Source organism: Haliotis rubra, unplaced genomic scaffold (genome assembly GCF_003918875.1).
Source record: "Haliotis rubra isolate DU_JTF1 unplaced genomic scaffold, ASM391887v1 Scf67, whole genome shotgun sequence".
In the NCBI taxonomy this organism is placed as follows: Eukaryota; Metazoa; Mollusca; class Gastropoda; order Lepetellida; family Haliotidae; genus Haliotis; species Haliotis rubra.
In genome coordinates, this window is record NW_025767379.1 from 2472160 (window position 1) to 2495562 (window position 23403).

Consider the following 23403-nt stretch of genomic DNA (forward strand, 5'->3'; position numbering starts at 1 on the left):
TCCTGACATCTATCTCTGTAGTGATGTGTATTTCCTGACATATATCTCTATAGTGATGTGTATTTCCTGACATATATCTCTGTAGTGATGTGTATTTCCTGACATATATCTCTGTAGTGATGTGTATTTCCTAACATATATCTCTGTAGTGATGTGTATTTCCATAATCATATATCTCTATAGTGATGTGTGTGTCCTAACATATATCTCTGTAGTGATGTGTATTTCCTAACATATATCTCTGTAGTGATGTGTATTTCCTAACATATATCTCTGTAGTGATGTGTATTTCCTGACATATATAATAATAATAATGTGTCCATTTATATAGCGCCAAACTCCACACTAGGTATGCTCATAGCGCTAACAATCAAGGCCATTATTACCCCGGATAACCCAAGCTGCCTGTTAGGCGCTAGAAGGTTATAGTCATATGACTTTTTTCCACCGGGTACCCATTTTCCTGCTGGGTGAACAGAGACAATTTTGAACAAACTCACTTGCCTAAGGTGAGACCACATGTGTCACATGTGCTTCGTTGTGGGGCAGGACTCAAGTCCTAGAAACTCTCAGGAGTCAAGCTGCCAAACACGGTCACCCATCCAAGGACTCTCCGAGCTCGACGCTGCTTAACTTCACCGATTTGTGACCTGAAAAATTCTCAGAAATTTCTTAAGAATACTCTTAAGTCGCTAAGAAAATTCTCAGCTAAGAGTTACACTTAAAAGTGTAGTTATAATGACTTTGAGCGTAACTCTTAGCTAAGAGGAAAAGGAAACTCTGAGCGTAACTCTTAGAGCTGACATTGGTCGTAACCAGGGGATTCCCTGTGCTATATTTAGAATTTAAAGCACTCTTCCAGTTTGGAGGCGAAAAATTTATACCACGTGACAGTCACATGATGTAAACAAGCAGACGTGAATCTGACATCTGTCAAAACTTCGCGCGATGGATTCATCACATTGTTTCGATGAAACGCAAGCCTAATTGGACATCTGACCAGTCATTGCTGTTGGTCCAACTTGTTGATGAGCGGAAATCAATCATCAAGGGCAAGTTTGGACCGGGAGTAACATCCAGAATGAAGAAGGAGGCATGGGGGGAGGTGGCAGCCAATATCAACGCTGCATTTCCTAACGTTGTTAGGTCAAGCGATGACTGCGAGAAAAGATGGTACAACATCCAGTCCAAGTCAAGGCAAGAAATATCTGCTTTCAAGAGACAGCTCAGTGGCACTGGTAAGTAATTACATTTCTAAGTATTTTGATCACAGATATCTTGGAATATAATAATATTATTCAATTTCAATTTTTTTATGCACAGTGCTCAAACCTCAATTATTTGATGCAGTACACAAATTCCTTGTACACAAAGTTAGAGTTGGATACAAATATATAGGAGATGTGAACTCACATGTATAAACCTATATGACAAAGAGCAATGTTGATAAAATATAGTTATGTTGATACATTGGCCAGTGTATGAACTGAAAAACATTGCTTGATACATATGTTGTATTTCTACTTGAGAGATGTGTTCTCATTTATACAAAATATCTACATGGGTATATTCCTAGAAGATTAATAAAAAAAGGTGTGAAATTAAAAGAATAAAACATATTACTTTTAATGCATTTCAGTGTATCTTTTATCATAACTATCTTGTAAACTCAAACATGAAAAATATTAAGCTACATAATTGAGTAATATGAACCATAAGACAGTAGACATGAGCCACTAGTATAGAACCAGTGTTAAGAAGAATGTTCACATTTCACATGTTTCCTACACCTGACCAAAAGACAGACCAATGCAAAATTAATAAGAGAAAAAAACAACTTATTTCTTTATCCCCATTTATTGGGTCTTGGTTATTAAATGCATCAAGAAGTATATAAGCATTCAAAAGTTTGAAATGATTGCAGGAGGAGGACCTGGTCCAAGCAAGTTGAGTGCTGTTTCTGAAGCAGTATATGATGTTCTTGGCCAATCCAATGTCAGTATAAGTGGAATTGAGGGGAGCTTCGATTCAACCCTTTTGCAAGTCATGGACATATCAAACAGGTAAACATTTTTTTTTTCCATTCCGGCAAATCAGGTTACAAGCATGGTTGCATTCAAAGACAATGGTTAATAACTATACAGATAGAGCATATAGACGCAAAGTTTATGCATAAAAAATCAAGCCAAGAAATAGTGTTTTTGAAAAACATGAAGTCAAGTGACATCTTTATAAATATATGACAGAGGAACCATTTTTTTCAAACGCAGCCCATTTATTATTCCTGTGGGCAATGCATTTTTCTATAGAATATATTTGTTTGAAGATTTTTATCACTCTATCAACTGAAACAGTTGTCCTTTTAAGACTGCTTAGTATATATGCTTTTTGCATAACAAGAGTAAGTGGTTAATTAACTGAAATTTGGCTGGGAAAAGGTAAACAATCTTTCCTTTTGTTTGATAAGACATTAAGTTTTACATTCAAAAATTGATATTTCCTTTCAGAAGTCAGGAAGCTGCTGTCGTTGAAGCTGAGGCCCACTTGCCCCTGGATGTGCTATCTTCACCCCAGCCCAGCTGTGCAGCATTCACCACTCCAGTTCTACCCTGCACAAGCAATGGACACCTCAGTGACAGAGAACTTTCAAGGAAAAAAAAATTGTTACAGATTGACGTGCTTCAGCTCCAGAGAGAACTGTTAATGCTTAAATTGGAAAGATGAAGACAGATCAATCTAATATGTAAATGCAAGAACCATGTCTGTACATGTTTACCAGTATCATAATTGTTTTCATTTCTATAGGGTTAACATGGTTACAGTAGAGATATTGAAGGTGCTGTTTCAAAATCATTATTGTATTGATTTGCATGCATTTTCTAAATAAATGTTGCTACATACTCTGAAAGTGAACATTTGTGAAGTGCTGTCTGTATCGCTGTCCATCAACGGTGGAAATTTGTTGTGGAGGAAGGCAACCATCAACACTATCTCCACCATCATCACTGTCCCCATCCTCATCACCCTCATCATCAGTGTCTTCATCAGGAGGTATATGAAGATTCCTCTGCTTGCATATGTTGTGCAGTATGGCACAAGCAATGATTATCCTACATGCTTTCTTTGGGCATACCCTCACTTCACCATGCAAAACATGAAACCTTCGCTTCAGCTGACCAATCCCCCTTTCTACAACAGATCTTGTGCGCTTGTGTGCTCTGAAATAAAATCAAAACAAAAAAAATAATTTTCTATTGACAGTATCTGTCCCTTAAAAGAAACATGAAATTTGAACATATGTCATTATCAAAGAGAAGTTGGAACTTACATTGGGCAGTGTCTTGTCATAAAATATTTTCCAAAACAAATATACATGACATATGTAACAATGGATATAAACTAGAAAGTCTTTTTTACCTAAGAGCTATAAGCATCTTGTATATTTAGTAAATTATCTATTCATTAAATGCAGGTGTCATTTTTCTACAATATAATCAAGATCACGAATCATTGCATCTATTAAGTGTTTCTTTTCACAAATATCATACATACAGAATGTATTTAGAATCATATTTCATTTGCCATTAAAATAACTATGTAAAAACTGAAATAAGATTGGTAGGGACTATTTGCATTAAGTCTTCTCAATTGAATTTTTTTTTCTAAAATATATTTATTTCAGATGAATGGCTTCAAAATATCTTTTTTTGCTAATTGGATGTCGGTGAAGTGATGTATTTTAAAAAAAATGTTCTGATAACTGGATCGCAGAGATGTTGTGTATTTACAAAAATATCATTTTGTTTTAATTTGATGGGAGTAAAGGTATGTATTTAAAATTATACATATTGATAACTGGATTGTAGTGAAGTCATGTATACTTTTGTGATGATGCAGGGTAAAGTAATAACAGCTTGTGTTACAATGTGATTAATATCCAAGGAATAATGATCTTATTTCTGGGATTGCCCTGCATGATTTTAGTGAAACCCACAAGGAAAGGGAAATTACTCTAACCAAAAAAGTTAAAGGGGATGTTGCAGACCGTGCCATTTTTATGACAGGCTGAACATGTGTGAATATCCGTCAGAACTCTCTGTGGGTAGGTAAAATGTAGTTTTTATGAATGCAAGTTCGTAATAATGTTTTTTTGAGCACACGTATCTATCGTTTATAGGTCACGAGGTAAACAAAACAAGGAAACATATCATACCTGTTGTAATCCGTCTGGGGGCCGGGTAGAGGTCTCAAATATGGCGTTAGTAACCAGCGTTTGCAGGGGTAGCCACTGTCTCCGAGTAGATGGCAACTTGTGGGCATGTAGTTCCTCTCAAACAGCACTTTTAAACCACTCTCGTTTAGTATGCGAGCGTCATGGGTAGAACCAGGCCACTTCGCGATCACATCAAAATGTAATAATCGGCATCGAATACAACCTGTGTGTTGATGCTGTGATAATGTTTTCGGTTCACGTATTCTGCCTCATGATCTCGCGGTGCAATAATGCGAACATGTGTACCGTCAATGACACCAATGACGCCTGGGAAACCTGCTATGTTCATGAACGCTGCTTGTTTTCTTTGTATTTCACGCACATGAACTGGGAATTTTATGAACTGCTTCACGATAGATGGCGATGTTAAAGCATTCAATGTATCATTGATGACACAGCTGACCGTGGACTGTGACGGTCCCAAGTCATCTCCATTGCACATTTGCATTTTACCTGTGGCTAAATAGCGTAAGGTGATGGCAATTTTCAGTTCAGGTGCGATAGAGTAATTTCTGTCCGTGGGTGATTGCAAAGATTCTCTCACCAAATCTGTCAAAATATGATTCCCGCTCGATCAAAACGGAATCTTTTGACTAATTCATTGTCATTGTAAAAGTTAAAACGTCCTTACGTTCTTGAAAATGTCTGAGGTGACGGCTGCGTTGTCTAGCGGCCGCCATTTTGTTGAGTTAAGAAAATTCTTAGGTCGACTTAGGAGTCCTCTGTGAGGACTCCTAACATTTCCTCACTCTAAGAGTACTCTTAAGAGTAAAGAGGCTTTATAAATAGGTCTTGAGAAAATTCTTAAAATTAAGAGTAACTCTCACAAAATTCTCAGTATTTTCTACACTTAGGAGTAACTTTTAATTCTTAGAATTTTTATAAATACCGCCCCTGAGCTTTAAGCACAGGACCACGCGCCACCAGCAGTTGTGTATTTCTTGACATATATCTCTGTAGTGATGTGTGTGTCCTGACATATATCTCTGTAGTGATGTATATTTCCTGACATATATCTCTGTAGTGTATGTATTTCCTGACATATATCTCTGTAGTGATGTGTGTGTCCTAACATATATCTCTGTAGTGATGTGTATTTCCTGACATATATCCTAAATGTATTCCCCAATGTGTTATTCCAGTCAATGTGTCCCCCTAAATGTGTCCTAAATGTGTGTAGTCAGGGTATTTCCTTGTGTTATTCCAGTCAATGTGTCCTAAATGTGTCAGTGTAGTCAGGGGTATTTCCCTGTGTTATTCCAGTCAATGTGTCCTAAATGTGTCAGTGTAGTCGGGGGTATTTCCCTGTGTTATTCAAGTCAATGTGTCGTAAATGTGTCAGTGTAGTCAGGGGTATTTCCCTGTGTTATTCCAGTCAATGTGCCCTAAATGTGTCATTGTAGTCGGGGGTATTTCCCTGTGTTATTCCAGTCAATGTGTCCTAAATGTGTCATTGTAGTCGGGGGTATTTCCCTGTGTTATTCCAGTCAATGTGTCCTAAATGTGTCTTTGTAGTCAGTTGAAGAGGTTTGTTTTCATTCTGTTGTGAAATATCCTTCACATGACATTCCAGATCCGATGGTCTCTACTGGTCTCATCAATAAGGGGAAGCTCTGTTTCCTGATGGGCGTGGTCCTCTGCATTGGGTTCCTGTCTCTGGACATGTATATTGTGCACCAAAAGAATACCATCCTCATGCGAGTTACAGAGTCGGTTGTGGATAGCATCTCCGACAGGAATTACACCCTTCAAATTAATATAACTAACTGGGAAAAATTAAAAAGAAGTATACTACCGAACAGAAACATCACGCGTACGAAGATAGATACTGATTCCAATTCTACTGATAAATCAGCATCAGAGCTTCATTCTGAGAAACAAGAACTGCAAAAAAATGTTTCATATCCCGTAAATGAAGCACACCATTCCAAAGAGCCAAAAGGAAAGATGGGAAATATTTCATCACTATCCATAAAAGAAAAACATGGCACAAGTGTTACCAAAACGTTGAAACTTTCAAAGCCTTCTTGTAGTGGTTTATTTGCAGGAGATGGAGCCGCAATAGCAGCATCAATCAGATATTCTCGCCTACATCCCCATTCATCAAAGAACGACTACGTATGGGCGGCTAGAAATTGTACAGATTTTATACGAAACAGAGGCTACATAACAAATTCGGCCCCAGAGGAGAATGAGTTCCCTCTCGCTATAAGTATACTCATGTACAAGGACGTGGAGCAGGTGGAGAGGCTTCTCAGAACCATTTACAGACCATCAAACTTCTACTGCATCCACATGGACTTCAAAACAGCTCTCAAAGTGAAAAACCAAATGATAAGCATTGTTAAGTGTTTCCCAAATGTGTTTTTTTCATCCAAGCAAGTTGATGTTACATGGGGACGCTTTAGCGTTTTGGAAGCCGAGTTAGTATGCATGAGAGATCTGCTAAAGTACCCTGGGTGGAAATATTTCATAAATTTGACAGGTCAAGAGTTTCCTCTCAAGACCAATTTAGAGATTGTTCGGATACTGAAGATCATGAATGGGGCGAACAGTGTTGACGCGAACACACAAAGGTGAGTGAGTGAGAGAGAGAGAGAGAGAGCTGTGAGTTTAGTTCTCAGACAAGACTGTTACCAGGTGCCTGCTTGCATCTTTGCTTGCATCTTTGGTACTCACAGAGGTCATTAGACGAGGTACGACACTGTATCGTAGTTAAATTGGAAATATAAGTTTCGGTTCTGAATTTTGAATCCCATTTTCGTAACAGCCAAAGGGGTGCCAAAGACAAAATGCACACTGTAGAATATACGAGGGACTAATGATTTGCCTTTCGTTATCGTAGCAGGTGGATACGCAGACGATGGAAGAAAGCGTTTCCTACGCCGCATGGAATTATTCCTTATAAGGGAAACGTGCACGTTGTTGTTTCCAGAGGATTTGTGGATTATGCCATAAACGACCCCATAGCTCAAAATTTTACTGAATGGCTAAAGCGGACCAAAGTTCCAGATGAAACCTTCTTTGGTACTTTGAACAATAACCCGAAGCTTCGTGTTCCCGGCTCGTCCACAGGTGAGTGAGTTTGTGGATGGGTGAGTGAGTGAGTGAGTGAAACTCACGAGAACGGGTATGGTGCTGACATACCTAAAATTATTAAGGATGAAACCCATATCCTAGATTTCAGAACGTATATCTGCACGACAATTTACAGGGCATTAATCGTCCCATAAATAAAGGCACAAGTGATAGACGTACAGCTGAGAGTTTAGGACGCGGTGAACATTACTTGAATCGATAACAACAGTCGTCGTAGTCGCTGTGTCGTGCAGTCAGGTGGTCAGTGGGAAGTGTAAAGCATGCACTGGATAGTAACATAGGTGTGTTATCACAATAGCCTTCACATAGTCACAACCTCATGTGATCAGCTCACATCATTTTGGGGGTTAAAGAGTCTTTGGGATTCATTATATTTAGTATGGGTTGGGGATTGGGGGCTGGTGAGACAGAATGATTTTGTCAGCCAGCGTTTCCAGACATATTTTCTTTTCCTCTGAAACTAGGCACCAAACAATATATGTTGAACCTAGGCATGTCCAGGACATATCAGTAAGTGAGTTTGATTTTAGCCGCTTTAGCAATATTCCAGCAATGTCACGCAATTAGGCTATGGGTTCAATTCCCCACAATGGGTACAATGAGTGAATCCTGTTCTGGTGTCTCTCGCCGTGATATTGCTAGAATGTTGCTAAAAGCGACGTAAAACTAAACTTACTAACAATAAGTACCACTGGCAAATAACACTTACAATTCAAAGTCTTTGAAGCATTGTTTTCAAATGTAAACGATTTCGATGTAAACGAAATGTTTAACGTGGCTTTCGAGTCGTACCCCTTTGTTATGCTAGGATCTGCTGGTCGAGGATTCCTTGTGCTCCTTCACTTGTCCGTATTACTACCGTGCTCGTGGGAATTACCAAAGTTGTGAACATCCAGCTCGGACAATTGTCTCACACTAGCCATGAAATACATGCTCTTAAACAAAAGTAGGGGAACTTCGTTTTAATTTACTAATGAAAAAATTGGAAGGTATATCGAAGTCAATCAATGATAATAATGAATCTTTGGAGAGTGCCTCACCACTTGCACTACCTCATGACCACAGTTGCTTGTACAGTAATCGCTCTTGAAAGAGAATTGGTCTATGACGTGAAATTTGCATGTGTACGATTTTCATTTCTTTAAAAACCCGGTTAGAAACAAACACTTACAACAGAGCGATGCAAGATAATTGTCAAAATTAATGGTCTACAGTGATTTATCGATCTTGAAAAACGTCAAAATCAAGAATGACACCCCATGCACGTATATAGGACTATTGCGTTCTGCACGTGCATTCCAAGCGTTGTGTTTAGGGGTGGTGATAAAGAGAAAGGGTGGTGCATTCATAAGATGCCTGTTTTTGAAAAGTTTGTTAACGCTTATACTTCCAATCCAAATTGAAAGTTCAGGTTCCCCCACTGTTTTTAAAGAGTATAATCTCTGAAGTAACCAGTTTGTAACCAAACAAAGGGTACGTGAATCGCTTAGAGTTAGGAAAGTAATCGCTTATCCCGGACTTACAACAGCTATACTCTTACAAAACCCCGCATATATGTATTTTCACGAAGTTAGTCTGTTAACTTTAAAGTGAGATAACATTTGTAAGTCTGGATCAGTTGCAGCAACATAGGCAGTGTAAAAGTATAAAAGATCAAACGTCTGTTAACATGGATAGTATAACAAGTTCAATACGTGAAGGCGTCCGTTCCCAGTTGGGTGTTGTCTTCAGTATCTGGCCTAGCCTCCATGAGCCGCAAAACTGCTCTGCACAGTCTCGGCATGGACTGAATAAATCTTTGAATTCGATCGTGTGGAATTCTGGCCCATTCCTCTTGCAATGCCTGCGACAGTTGATGTAACGTCAGGACCGCCGGTTGACGTTCACGTCGATCGAGGTCATCCCACAAAAGCTCGATGGGGTTGAGGTCGGGCGTTTTGGAAGGCATTGTAATGTTCTGATTCTGAAAATACCGAATAGTGGCATGTGCAGTGTGAGGACTGGAATTATCTTGCTGTAACAACTCTCTCTGGCGGTCAATGATCAGGACCATGTGAATCCTTAAGAATTCGCCTTTGTACCGAATTGCAGTTAAATTGCCCTGGGCCCCGTTCCTCAAAGCGATCGTAGCTCTACGACAGTCGTAACTCCCATACTTTAACATAGACTTACGACTGTCGTAACTCCCATACTTTAACATAGACTTACGACTGTCGTAACTCCCATACTTTAACATAGACTTATGACAGTCGTAACTCCCATACTTTAACATAGACTTACGACTGTCGTAACGCTACGATCGCTTTGAGGAACGGGGCCCTGAAGGCGAGATTAGATTTAAGTTAGATTTATGCGTGTAGGATATGGCTCCCCACATCATGACACACGCACCACCATATCGGCCAAGCTGGGCGACACAATTCTGGGCAAAGCGTTCGTTTCGACGTCGATAGACACGTACTCTTCCGTCACGGCACTGACGCAGAAAGCGTGAGTCGTGACTGAACCATACACGTCGCCAGTGTTGTAGATTCCTGAATAGAACGTTGTTGCACCACTGGACCCGTCCACGTCGATTTAGCCGTTGCAGCACAGGGCAAAAATAGGGTCCTCTGGCTCCAAGTCCAGCTTCTTGTAAACAGTTACGAATGATTTGCGCCGACACACTCCTCAAACCAGACACTGATATCGGCCCCATAAACGACTGATGGCACACTGATGAACACTGAGGTGACGTGCCTCGGCATATTGAGATTCCCCAGCCCCCCGACGCCCAATGTCCAATGTTTCGATGTACGATATTCATAACGATATTATTTCATTTAGCTAAAAATGCCAATGACTGTCTAAAACCAACACGGCCTTATATGGGCAATGTCCCTGCTCACGATTCCTCACAACTGCACGTGCTTATTGCGAACCACAAATATCCCTCAGCCGCCATTTTGGTTTGAGAACGAAGCGACCACGGCCAGCGATTGGAGTGATTGCAAACGGCTGAAAGTTAGCGTTCCGTTCTAAGGTGATTGCAAGTGATTGGCTGATAGCAAAGCACCACAGGATTATGGTTTGTTTATTTTTCATCTGTCGAATTTATATTTCCCTCAGCCGCCATTTTGGTTTGAGAACGAAGCCAGTGCAAGGTGACTGCAAGCGATTGGCTGATAGCAACGCAACATAAGGTTATGTTTTGTGTATGTTCCAGGACGCATCAGTACTGACTACCATCTAAAGCCTTACATCGCCCGATTCAAGAACTGGGGGCCAATATGGGGAGAAAAATCATTTGACTGGCCGTGTAAAGGCAAGCGCGTTAGAATGATTTGCATTTTTGGTGTGGGGGATCTACGACTGTTGTCCTCCAGGAGAGAGCTGTTTGCCAACAAATTCCACATCGACTATCAGCCCCAGACGTATGACTGCATGGATGAATGGATCAGGAACAGAACCATACAGGAATATAACGGAACATTTACTATGAACTATGACTTTTATGAAAAAATGCCCCACTTAAAGTATATTTACAGAACGCCTACAATGAAATGAATGTAACCTGATAGTGTTTACTCGTTGACCATCATGTAGAGGGCAAGGTTGGAACGTCTACCACGAATAGCTGCAAGACCGCTAGTGCGGCGTAAAACATCACTCATGCATCCGTTGCTAGTGGCAACCCTGAAAAATCTAACAGAAATCAATGAACACTCACTTTGTCAGCTGACAATACGATGTCAGTCGAGATGTGATTATCTTAATACAGGGATTTGGTACCGTGACTCCAACATTCTATTTGTAGTTTTAACATTGAATAAATACACATCTGACTCGAGCCTTCATTTTGTTGTTACTTCTGTTATTTTATCGTGTGGTGGGATTCTACCACCCCGTACCCAGACACTGCACCCTAATGATACAACCTTTAATGATAATAACAATAATAATAATAATAAGTCCACTTATTTAGCGCTGAACTCCCGCAGCAGGGACATGCTCTAAGCCATACAACATGATGGACACTGTTACCCCGAATAACCCAAGCTGCCTGTGGGGCGCTAGAAGGTTAATAGTCATATGACTCATCCCATCGGGTACCCATTTTCTGCTGAACAGAAACTAACTTGCCTTAAGTGAAACCACATGTGTGCTTCGTTGTGGGGCAGGGCAGAAGTCCTAGAAACTCTCAGGAAACAAGCTGCTGAACACGGTCACCCAATAACCCTATTATTTCCCCTACTGCCTAGCCCTCCCTGCAGTGCTAAAGCCCAAAATGAAGCAAGTCTCCCTGGAGCTCCTTTTCAATTAAAATGGGTTTATTTGTTACAATCAAACTCATATACACAAAGAACTTATTTAAGCACCCCCTGTGTTTTTGTAAAAAAAATCGTGGTGTCCACGATGGGAAAACATGAGTTTTTCTGACCCGTATGATCCTTTGACTCATAAAAACGACAAAATGATGGGAATCCATGCTGGTTTTATGATGATAATTGCTCTTTTAAAAAACACTGATTTTCATGCAAAACCATGTCTCTACAAGTATGACCCTATAATGTTTAATGTTGAAATTTTTGATGAATGTGAACATTCAAAATGTCATTTTGCGCGTCTTACACGGTTCAAGGTCAATACCGAGTGTAACCTCTATGTGACCGTATAACAGCCAGCAGCACTCTCCTCCTCATACTCCTGTCAGCCTCCTGATCCTCTGAAGGGGCAGTCTACGCCATTCCTCGTGTAAAGCAGCTTCCAATTTGGCCAAATTCTGTACAGGAGGATCCCTATGTTGCACACGACGACCAATCATGTCCCAAATATGATCCAAAGGGTTAAGATCGGGACTCATTCAATCGTGAGACATGTCAAGGGGTGCTTAACTACGTTATTTGTGTGGCCACCCATCCAAGGACTCTCCGTGACCAACGTTGCTTAACTTCCACTGATTTGTGACCTGGGCCAGGCAACACCAGACACGACCCTTTACACATCCATAAGAAATCTCTGCTAAAAGCAGCGTCGACTGCACACTTCCTGTCATGTCATGAACATGTGTGAACGAAGCACTATCAAATGCTGATGATACAAGGTGAAATGTTGAGCGGATCCTGTTCTTAAATGGTACCATCAGAAACACATGCAAGTGCTAGTCAATTGTTCAATTAGAAAATAGAAAAAAAATCGCGAATGTATGAAGCTGTTGGAATATCGGAAAGTTAAAATGAGCCCTTTTGGATAAGTACATACTTTATGTATACCTGCTTGACGTCACCTGAATAAAGATGTTGTTCATCCATAAAGTTGTCCGTATCTGAATCTCCAACTTCTTAAACACGCCACTCAAAGACGTTATCATCCCTTTCGCCACACAACCTTCTATGATAATTCTTCTTTTATCTAAAGCTGGCATAAAATCAGCTGCAATGAGTGAGTGAGTGAGTTTACTTTTACGTCGCTTTTAAAAATATTTCAGCAGCTAGTATGAATAACACGAACTGTCACCAGAAACAACATTTAATTACATTAATGTACTTTTCAAAAATTGGCTATTAATGATTTTACAATAATAATTTAACTGAACCCAGAGGCGAATAACTATCACTCTTTACAGTGAGTGAGTGAGTTGGGTTTTACGCCGCTTTTAGCAATATTCCAGCAATATCACGGCGGGGGACTCCGGAAATGGGCACTCTTTATATGTTGAATATATTAAGGAACCTTTCTTTATCCAATGCGAATGACACTATGTGAGTATAAATCAATGCTTGTGTCCCTTATCAACATAAGCACCAGATAGTGGTATGTTGCCATGACAACCATAATTACCTCTGAACATTGATGCAACAGGATTGAATACTAGAGCTTCACCCTTTGTGAAAAGACTTAACTGGTCACGTATCGCCGATGTAATCAGACAGAACAACACCACTAATGTACTGCTAATGGGGGGAAATGAAAGCGATGTGTTTGATAAGAATATTGACAGAAGAGGAATGTCAGACTGACATTGTTCCAAAATGGTAAATTCTAATCGTAGAAATAATTGTTACTGTAATCGACATTGCATTACATTAATTCGATATATCAGTGTAACTAAGCAAATGACATATAACGGTGGTCGTAATACCGTTATAACGGTGAAAACAATGAGGTTGTGTTGAGAAGGCGTGACAGGCGTGTAGGGTCGACAAGAGCAGGCTGCCAGGTAGGCATTGCCGTTATCATTTAATGGGATCACGTGTTTAATGTTTGTTATACATAAAGTTTGTCCTATTTGAATCTATTTGAAAGCGATACGTGGCCTTGAGTGTTGTAACCCTGATGGTGGTTATACAAATGGCGGAGGAGTCACCGGCTGTTGTTGATTCCAAGACCACAGATCCCCGACCAGCTCTCTAACATTGTGAAGTGAACATACAGGAAATAATTGAGTGAGTGAGTTGGGTTTTACGCCGCTTTTAGCAATATTCCAGCAATATCAAGGCGGCGGACATCAGAAATGAGCTTCACACATTCACAAATGACTTCCTAAATGCTTTCAAATCACGAGCGCACGTGCACTACATGTATGGACAGCTACTAAAGGCATGACACGCAAATGAGTGCCACAACACACAAAATGCCACCGCGACAGTACTTCACACACGCTGAAAAATGGTAATGTTGCAGTCTGGAGAAACCCAGAATCGAGTAGCCATGTTTTTCGGGAAGTCGCTGAGCGTTTTCTCCTGGCTTGCTGCCCTACACCGTCAGACTGGTGACGTCCAAATGAGGAGGGGTCGTGGACTCCATGGGAAGACCACAGCCAGACAAGAGTCCCAGGCATTAGGATTATGAAAGGTGTTTGTGTACATTGTAACTTGGGCTGACGTATTCGATGGTTACTTTGTCCTGAATCTGTTGTATGTGCCTATTAAACGTGCTTGTATATATGGGGTAGGTGAACACTGTTTTGCTCTGCTGATGGTTTAAAGAAACTAGGCAGGGTCTTGTATTTAGAGTTAGTGAGTTTAGTTTTACGCCTGACCACCCGATACTTACGATAAGCATGGGTTACTGAAGATCAATTCTAACCCGGACCTTCACGGGTTAAGATGGTTCTACCTTACAACCAATCACTGGTCACTCCACAACCAGAGCCTCACTTGTGTTTAGATGGTTCTACCTTACAACCAATCACTGGTCACTCCACAACCAGAGCCTCACTTGTGTTTAGATGGTTCTACCTTACAACCAATCCTTGGTCACTCCACAACCAGAGTCTCACTTGTGTTTAGATGGTTCTACCTTACAACCAATCCTTGGTCACTCCACAACCAGAGCCTCACTTGTGTTTAGATGGTTCTACCTTACAACCAATCACTGGTCACTCCACAACCAGAGCCTCACTTGTGTTTAGATGGTTCTACCTTACAACCAATCACTGGTCACTCCACAACCAGAGCCTCACTTGTGTTTAGATGGTTCTACCTTACAACCAATCCTTGGTCACTCCACAACCAGAGCCTCACTTGTGTTTAGATGGTTCTACCTTACAACCAATCACTGGTCACTCCACAACCAGAGCCTCACTTGTGTTTAGATGGTTCTACCTTACAACCAATCACTGGTCACTCCACAACCAGAGCCTCACTTGTGTTTAGATGGTTCTACCTTACAACCAATCACTGGTCACTCCACAACCAGAGTCTCACTTGTGTTAAGATGGTTCTACCTTACAACCAATCCTTGGTCACTCCACAACCAGAGCCTCACTTGTGTTTAGATGGTTCTACCTTACAACCAATCACTGGTCACTCCACAACCAGAGTCTCACTTGTGTTAAGATGGTTCTACCTTACAACCAATCACTGGTCACTCCACAACCAGTGCCTCACTTGTGTTTAGATGGTTCTACCTTACAACCAATCCTTGGTCACTCCACAACCAGAGCCTCACTTGTGTTTAGATGGTTCTACCTTACAACCAATCACTGGTCACTCCACAACCAGAGTCTCACTTGTGTTTAGATGGTTCTACCTTACAACCAATCCTTGGTCACTCCACAACCAGAGCCTCACTTGTGTTTAGATGGTTCTACCTTACAACCAATCCTTGGTCACTCCACAACCAGAGCTTCACTTGTGTTTAGATGGTTCTACCTTACAACCAATCACTGGTCACTCCACAACCAGAGTCTCACTTGTGTTTAGATGGTTCTACCTTACAACCAATCCTTGGTCACTCCACAACCAGAGCCTCACTTGTGTTTAGATGGTTCTACCTTACAACCAATCACTGGTCACTCCACAACCAGAGCCTCACTTGTGTTTAGATGGTTCTACCTTACAACCAATCACTGGTCACTCCACAACCAGTGCCTCACTTGTGTACGGCACATACTGTTTAAGTGCAGATGTGTGAAGGGAGTGTGGACGGAACTGGCCTCATGGCTCGAGACATTGGGCGAAGGACAAATTGAATTAACACTAGAAAATATATTGTTTGGTTTTAAGGGAAAAAATAACGACCCTCTTAACATTATCTGCCTAATTGTAAAGAAGAATATTTACACAATGAGCAGACAAGATGTTAAACCAAACTTTAATCAGATCAAAAATGAGATCCAAAGATACTACATATCATGTAAATTTATTGCCCTGTCACACGTGGACCAAGCTTATTGTTTTACATTTAGGTCATCTCTCCACACTCTCCTAGCACAATAATATGCAATATGCAAAGATTAACTAGACCTAGTGTGGTCCCACATGAAATAATTATATAACGATGTGCTAATATTAATTAGGTATTATCACTACTCAGATAATGATTACTGTACACATCCACGATGACTGGGACTTGAAAGTTGGTTTGTATGTATGTATGTATGTATGTATGTATGTATGTATGTATGTATGTATGTATGTATGTATGTATGTATGTATGTATGTATGTATGTATGTATGTATGTATGTATGTATGTATGTGTGTATGTGCGTGTGTGCGCGTGCATCAAAAGTTTAGACTCACTAATGTAAATGTAGCCATTACTTCAGTCAACTGTTCTAAACTAGATTTTGTAAAATAATCCATACAGTTTAAAGGTAGTGTTTATACATGAACTGATGTATTGTAAAACGAATTCGTAACGTTGAAAAGTTTATTGTCATGTGTTCAATAAATGATGAAACTCGGTGAAAAATGGCGATTTTATATCAAAACTTTACACCAAAACGCAGCTGTTCACATGCACGATATTTGAACATGCTTTTCAGCAGTTTAATGCATGATCCTCGTGCAATTAATCTGCATAAGGTTTTCAGATGTTTCCCCACAAGTTAGTGGAGAAATCCATCTTCGTTGTAACCATATGTACACATGTACATAACTTCTAGTGATTGAGTCTAACCTTTTGATGGGTAGTATCTGTGTATTGACTGATTCAGGAAGTAATTTGACAAGACAGGTCGGATCGATATATGAACACGTCAAACATTAATGCTCAGTAAACAGGGTGTTAACCTGGTTCTCATAGATATGGAGTCGGGGTCACGATTCGGGAACTAATCTTTGTTTAAATTTATTATCATCGATAAATTACTGTCAAATCATGTTATTGGATTGGTCATTGTATAACGCTACCTTTATTGATCTTCCGGGTACATCTCTACGACGTGTAAATACGTCGTTATGAACATCGTGTACCACCCTGCAGGGTGTTATAATTGTCTCACTTGTGTACAATGTACAGTGCCGTGAAGATCCGGGTTAGAATTGGTCTTCAGCAACCCGTGCTTGTCTCCCCTCGTGAAGATCCGGGTTAGAAGTGGTCTTCAGCAACCCGTGCTTGTCTCCCCTCGTGAAGATCCGGGTTAGAAGTGGTCTTCAGCAACCCGTGCTTGTTGTAACAGGGGACTAACAGGATCGGATGGTCAGGCTCGCTGATTTGCTTGACACATGTCATCGCATCCTTATTGCTCATGCTGATGATCACTGGAAGGTCATGTAACATGACATTGAAGTTCGTGCGTGCGTGCGTGCGTGCGTGCGTGCGTGCGTGCGTGCGTGCGTGCGTGCGTGTGTGTGTGTGTGTGTGTGTGTGTGTGTTGTGTTTGTTTGTTTAAGTGTTAGGTCCCAAGTTTAGTTGGGTTAAATCTATATGCGCAGCTTTGCGGCGTTAAACCAGTGCATGAAATAAGCCAAAAACCCAGCCAGACATCAGGGCTGGTACCTTCAAAATGTTACCAGCCCAAAATGGATTTAGCCAGACCACACAATCCAAAGAAATGTTTTTAGTTACATGAATAATTTAATGAACCTGAGACATGTATTGACTGTCTATTCACAACCGTCATTTTTAGGGATTAGATTTTATGATATGGTAGATTTACTCGGATGTATGGAATATGTATTTTTTTTTACCAGACCATCGGGCTGGCCAGCTGTAAATTTAGACCGTCTGTCATAAATCAGTGTATGTAATAAAGCCCGTCACGGGCTGTTGGACGGGTTTTATTGCATACACTGGTTAAACAACAACCACAGCAAAACGGTGTACAGTGTGTGTGCAGTTTACTGTGTGTTCAATTCCCAGTGCGTGTATAGTGTACGTCGTGTGTGTATGTCATGTGTGTACGTCATGTGTGTACGTCATGTGTGTACAATTTATGTTGAAGTGTATGGCGGTCTTCGATGAGTGTATCTGCAGCAACTTATAATGAAATGGTAGCTCGGCTGAGGTAAAATAACGATCCGAATTGTTCGAAAAATACATGACATGACATTTGCTTACTAAGTGCTGTCATCTTTCTCACTGGAGTTTCAGACCACACCTTCATATTGAACACACTCAACCAACCCATTTCCAAAAGAAATCTTACTATTTTTAAATGTTCCCAATAGTCGCTACAAGACTTTCTGGTCCATTGAGGTCTCTGTCCTTACGATATAATTAAGGAGTGAGAGAGTGAGTATCGCGCCGCTTTTAGCAATATTCCAGCAATATCACGCCGGGTGACTCCGGAAAAAGGCTTCACACATTGTACCCATGTGGGGAATGGAACCCGGGTCTTCGGTGTGACGAGTGTACGCTTTAACCAGTAGGCTACCCTATGCCTAAGTAAGCAATGACCTGTGGTGTTCCTTTGGGCCCCGTTTCACAAAGCTACCGTAGCTCTACGACTGTCGTAAGTCTTTGCTACAGTATAGGAGGTACAAATGCTACGAGAAAAGTTACGAGCTCGAGATCTTAGGCTTACGAGAGCTTTGTGAAACTCATACCTTGCCCAGTCTTACACCCTACTGATTCCTATGACTAAGTCATGCTCTTAATGACCATAGCTAATCCGAAATTCGGCAGGACAGATATTAACTATAGCCATATGCACATATCGGGTGATCTGTAATTTCTTTTGAGTAGTATACATCATAACGTTTCTGCTTGTAAACAAAACGGAAGTAACTAAACTTTTACCTGCCAGCGCCCCGTTTCACAAGGCTCTCTTAGCGCCACGACTTTCGTAAGTCAGTGTTACAGTATAGGAGGTAGGAATGCTACGAGGAAAGTTACGAGATCTTAGGCTTACGAGAGCTTTGTGAAACAGGGCTAGATTTTCGAAGCTCTCTTAGCGCTAAGATAGTCGTAAGTTAATGTTAATGTATAGCACTTACGACTATCTTAGCGCTAAGAGAGCTTCGAAAATCTAGGCCCAGGGCCCTGGACGATTGCTAATATACCCGGGCTTTCTTTTATATGCTTCAGCCCTTACATATGGAAGAACTGTTGTTGGCGACATGTGATGTTAATCCTTGGCTAGAACAGGAAGAATGCGTGACTACAGTTTTACGCCGCACTGGTAATATTGCAGCACTATCACGTGCTTGCGGATTATCTCTTCACAAGTCATCAGGGGCGTTTGGGTGGTTAAAGCGTTCGCTCGTCACACTGAAGGCCCGGGTTCGATTCCCAATATGGGTACAATGTGTGAAGCCCATTCCCGGTGATATTGCTGGAATAATGCTAGAAGCTGCGTAAAAGCCAAGCCAACCCAATTCACTCACAGGGTCGTCTCTATGGTGGCTGATTAGGGCCATCGCTTTCTCGTCTCGTGTTATCGCTTTCTCGTCTCGTGATATCGCTTTCTCGCTTTCTCGCCTCCGAATTTTAAGACGAGAAAGCGATGGCCCTAATCAGCCACCATACGTCTCCACATGGTTTGGCAAGCAAAGGCCAACTAATGGCAAGGACCAAAGGAATCAATCTGTCCGATTAAAAAAATCGTTCTGTAGAGAATCAAACCCTGGCATTAGGCGTGACAACTGAAACGCACCAACCACTTGGCTACTCCACCACGCCGACAACAGGAAGCACTTTCTACTGTATTACCATCGTTAAATAAAACAAATAAATATGACATAATGTTGGTGGGAAAAACAGTGAAAATAATCAACTTTCCTTATTGGCTGGTTGTCGAAATGTCATCTTTCTTTGACGTTGCTATGGTGTGAGGTATATTTCCTAATCACATGTCTTCCTCAACTGTCGCGTGACATGACGTCACACAGAACTTCTTAAGGAAACGATTCGACCCAGAGGCCAGATGTTAAAAGTCTGGCCATCTGGGTGGAAGATGTTTCTGATTCCGATAATCGTCCTCCTGGCAGTAAAGATACTTGCTGCCCAACAGGATGTTCCTGCAAAGCTTGTTGCCGGAGATAGAACTCCGGAAGACAGCAACCAGTTCCCGATGGGAGACCCCAGAGCTTGTCATCCAGAAAAGGGAGAACGTTTCGAAGTCTTACCAGGTATCGGCTGGGACAACCTACGTAACGAGGACAGCGTGAGCGTGGTGGCCTACAACTACTCCCTGTGCCAAACAACCCTGGACGGACGGTTTCTCCTCCCTGACTGTGTTGAGACCATACAATCAAAGACCAGCAAGGTGAACACATATGCGGAGGTAATATCCCATTACTCAGACTACGAAAGCGTCACAGCAAGATCAATCAATGTGGATGCCGGATTCAGTTTATTCGGGGTTAGTATTGGTGGAAGCTTTTCGGATAGCTACCAACATGCCAAGAGTCAACAGATTGGGGACAAAACCATAACGACTCGAGTTCAACTTCGATATCACAGGTATACCGCTCGACTCAAAGACGAGGCCCAACTCGCTCCAGGGTTTAAATTTCGTCTTATGGAAATTGCGAATGATCTCAAAGCTAACAGAACGCTCGATGCGCGTTACAAGAGTCAGCTGCTAGTCAGAGACTTTGGAAGCCATTATCTACGATCAGTTGATGCAGGAGCAGCACTGGTGCAAGAGGACCAGATTTCATCCGACTATTCCAAGAGTAAGGACTCAACGAAGACTGAAATGAAGATAGGAGCGTCAGCGTCGTTTTTCAGCATCTTTCACTTCAGTGCTTCTTACACATCTTCATCAGCCAAAACTGCTATTGAAAAATATCAGAAGCAGAGGTCATCATCGCTGGTCTTTGCATTTGGAGGTCCAGAGTTCAAGGTCAGTAACTACTCAGCTAACGATTGGGTCGGTGGAGTTGAGAAGAACTTGGTAGCGATTGACAGAGAGGGAGACCCAATATTCTACCTGATAACCACTGCCAAGCTACCAGAACTGTCACCAATGCTAGTCAGTGAAACGTTTAACCTAGTGAAGGACGCTGTGGGTTTATATTTCGAGTTCAATACATACCGTGGCTGCATGAAAGTTGACTCTCCTAACTTCAGTCCCACAGCCAATGTTAATGACGGGTCGTGCGAGATGTCCCACACGAATACATCATTCGCTGGTGTCTATCAAACTTGCAACTTGCACAGATTGTCAAATAATGGGGATATTTGCTCCAAGAATGATATGAACCAGAGGAATCCTAAAACAGGAGACTATTCATGTCCGGTTGGGTATGAATCCATTCAAATACACACATCGACCCTGTCTACACCAAAGCCGAATCCAGCATGCATTCTGTGTGGTTTCCTCTGGTGTTGCATTGGTGAACAGTACGAGAAGTACCGCTACAGTTCTGCTACATATTCACTCTATTGGTGTGCAGCAACAGATGGGGCCCACGAGAACGGGTACTTGTTCGGTGGATTGTACACTTCCAGCATTATAAACCCACTAACGAAATCCAGGAGCTGCCCACCGGGCTATATTTCTCGTAAAATAGCTCTTGATTTGAATATCTGTATCAGTGATGACTATGAACTTGGCGCTAAATACGCCGTGCCGTTTGGCGGTTTCTACAGCTGTGAAGCAGGTAACCCACTGGCGCCGATGAGAAACCAAGACAACGCCCAGTCAAGCCCCCAATCTCTGAGGTCATTTTTCAGAGCAACCAAAGCCTGGCCAAAGGGATGTCCGTATGGCTACAGCCAACATCTCGCCCACGATGACCAGGGCTGCCAGATCAACTACTGTGTCAAATCAGGATCTCTTTCAAGCGTTGATCTCCCCAGACTGAGACGGCCACCATTCATGCCACCGCCCAACGTGGACAGAGCTCAGGAGTACGTGGTCATCGACTCAAAGAGCAAATACTCGGTTACTCCATGAACCTGGGGTGAATCCTTCAGCTGCGAGTGCTGGAGTCATGTTTGGGACAGCGATTTAGGTGGTTGCCATGGCAGTTTGCATTTGTCGCTGGCTAGCAGCATTTCCTTAACCAGTGAAAACAGCCTGAAAGGATTCTGCGGGACTTCTATTTGTTGGCTTACAGAATTGTTGGCCCGAAAGTAAATTTGGGCAGTCGGAATCAAAGATAATTTTCAACTTAGAGGAATAAATTCAACTAATGCAGCATGCATAAATATTTTGATTTTTCGTTTTGTTAGAATAAAAGATTTCTGTACATACTATTCACCATTTCGTACCAAACTCCTAAAGATATTGCAATTTACCTGAAATTGTGTTTACCTGTATAAATTGTAAATTTTTCACCTGTCCATGTGCTATGTTTTGTGTATTGAAATGTGCTCTTGGTCTTCTGGCCATATATATTGAATATATCTTTTCTTCAAAAGCGTGATAACGTCTCTTGTGTTTTTCTTTTCATAATCATTACAGTCAGTCAAGGTTTTTGTCAAAAGCAGTGTTACTTTTTCAGTTGTAGTATTTTTGGTTAGTCAAGTAAACTAGGAGGTCATATTCACTCTTCAGTGTTTAGTTTCGACCGACATGAATACCGAAGGACAAAACATGCAATAACATATGAGATTGTTATACTCAGATGCATCCATAAGAGATGCTTATGTTTTTGCATAGAGAACTCACTGTGATATGTGTGTTGTTTAACGCCGCACCCAGCAATATTCCAGCTATATGGCGGCGGTCTGTATATAATCGAGTCTGGACCAGACAATCCAGTGATCAACAGCATAAGCATCCATTTACACTATTGGGATACGATGACATGCGAATCAGCGAGCCTACCTACCCGATCCTGTTAGTCTTATCTTAGGACAAGCATGGCTTGTTAAAGACCAGTTCTTCACGGGTCGAACACACTGTGACGGTGAGGTAATAATGTTCCTGTTCCTGCTGTTCATGTTCTCCACTGATTAGTACTGTTATATAATGAGTGAGTGAGTGAGTTGAGTTTTACGCCGCACTCAGCAATATTCCAGCTATATGGCGGCGGTCTGTAAATATTCGAGTCTGGACCAGACAATCCAGTGATCAACAGCATGAGCATCGATCTACGCAATTGTAGAGCCTTACCACCCGATCCCGTTAGTCGCCTCTTATGACAAGCATGGGTTACTGAAGATCAATATTCTAACCCGGATCTCCACGGGTCTGTTATATAATGAACTTTAACGCTATAGCACGTGTAACTCACAGATATAGGTGTGTAATACCTTGATGCGTTTAGCTTTAACAATTTAGAAAACGTGTTGTACCAAATTGTGTATATTTCTGAAGATAGTTCTGGGTATCCATTTGTACTGACCGTTTATATATACATTATTGGAGTATTAACCGATATCTTGAAAATATATCGTATCACGATATGGAAAATATTCAAATTCG

General features: G+C 41.4%; 3 protein-coding genes across 3 annotated transcripts; all 3 read left to right on the forward strand.

Annotated features, from left to right (window-relative positions):
• The first annotated feature begins 970 nt into the window (after positions 1-970).
• LOC124257646 lies at positions 971-2724 on the forward strand. The gene is made up of 3 exons (XM_046691755.1): positions 971-1238; positions 1925-2063; positions 2508-2724. The coding sequence occupies exons 1-3, from the start codon at positions 971-973 to the stop codon at positions 2722-2724; spliced, it is 624 nt and encodes a 207-aa protein (XP_046547711.1).
• Positions 2725-5851: 3127 nt separating this feature from the next.
• Positions 5852-11201, forward strand: LOC124257647 (beta-1,3-galactosyl-O-glycosyl-glycoprotein beta-1,6-N-acetylglucosaminyltransferase-like). Its single transcript, XM_046691756.1, has 3 exons — positions 5852-6849; positions 7119-7348; positions 10578-11201. The coding sequence occupies exons 1-3, from the start codon at positions 5852-5854 to the stop codon at positions 10916-10918; spliced, it is 1569 nt and encodes a 522-aa protein (XP_046547712.1). The 3' UTR covers positions 10919-11201.
• Positions 11202-20046: 8845 nt separating this feature from the next.
• On the forward strand, positions 20047-22256 carry LOC124257626 (macrophage-expressed gene 1 protein-like). Its single transcript, XM_046691732.1, has one exon. It carries the CDS (start codon positions 20095-20097, stop codon positions 21925-21927), a length of 1833 nt encoding a protein of 610 aa, XP_046547688.1. The 5' UTR covers positions 20047-20094; the 3' UTR covers positions 21928-22256.
• Positions 22257-23403: the final 1147 nt, after the last annotated feature.

Coding starts and splice junctions, on each gene's coding strand:
- LOC124257626 (XM_046691732.1), top strand. CDS start 20,095: ATGGGAGACCCCAGAGCTTGTCATCCAGAAAAGGGAGAACGTTTCGAA.
- LOC124257646 (XM_046691755.1), top strand. CDS start 971: ATGAAACGCAAGCCTAATTGGACATCTGACCAGTCATTGCTGTTGGTC. Junction 1,239..1,924: donor GAGACAGCTCAGTGGCACTG/GTAAGTAATTAC, acceptor AAATGATTGCAG/GAGGAGGACCTGGTCCAAGC. Junction 2,064..2,507: donor GTCATGGACATATCAAACAG/GTAAACATTTTT, acceptor ATTTCCTTTCAG/AAGTCAGGAAGCTGCTGTCG.
- LOC124257647 (XM_046691756.1), top strand. CDS start 5,852: ATGGTCTCTACTGGTCTCATCAATAAGGGGAAGCTCTGTTTCCTGATG. Junction 6,850..7,118: donor GTTGACGCGAACACACAAAG/GTGAGTGAGTGA, acceptor TCGTTATCGTAG/CAGGTGGATACGCAGACGAT. Junction 7,349..10,577: donor TGTTCCCGGCTCGTCCACAG/GTGAGTGAGTTT, acceptor TGTATGTTCCAG/GACGCATCAGTACTGACTAC.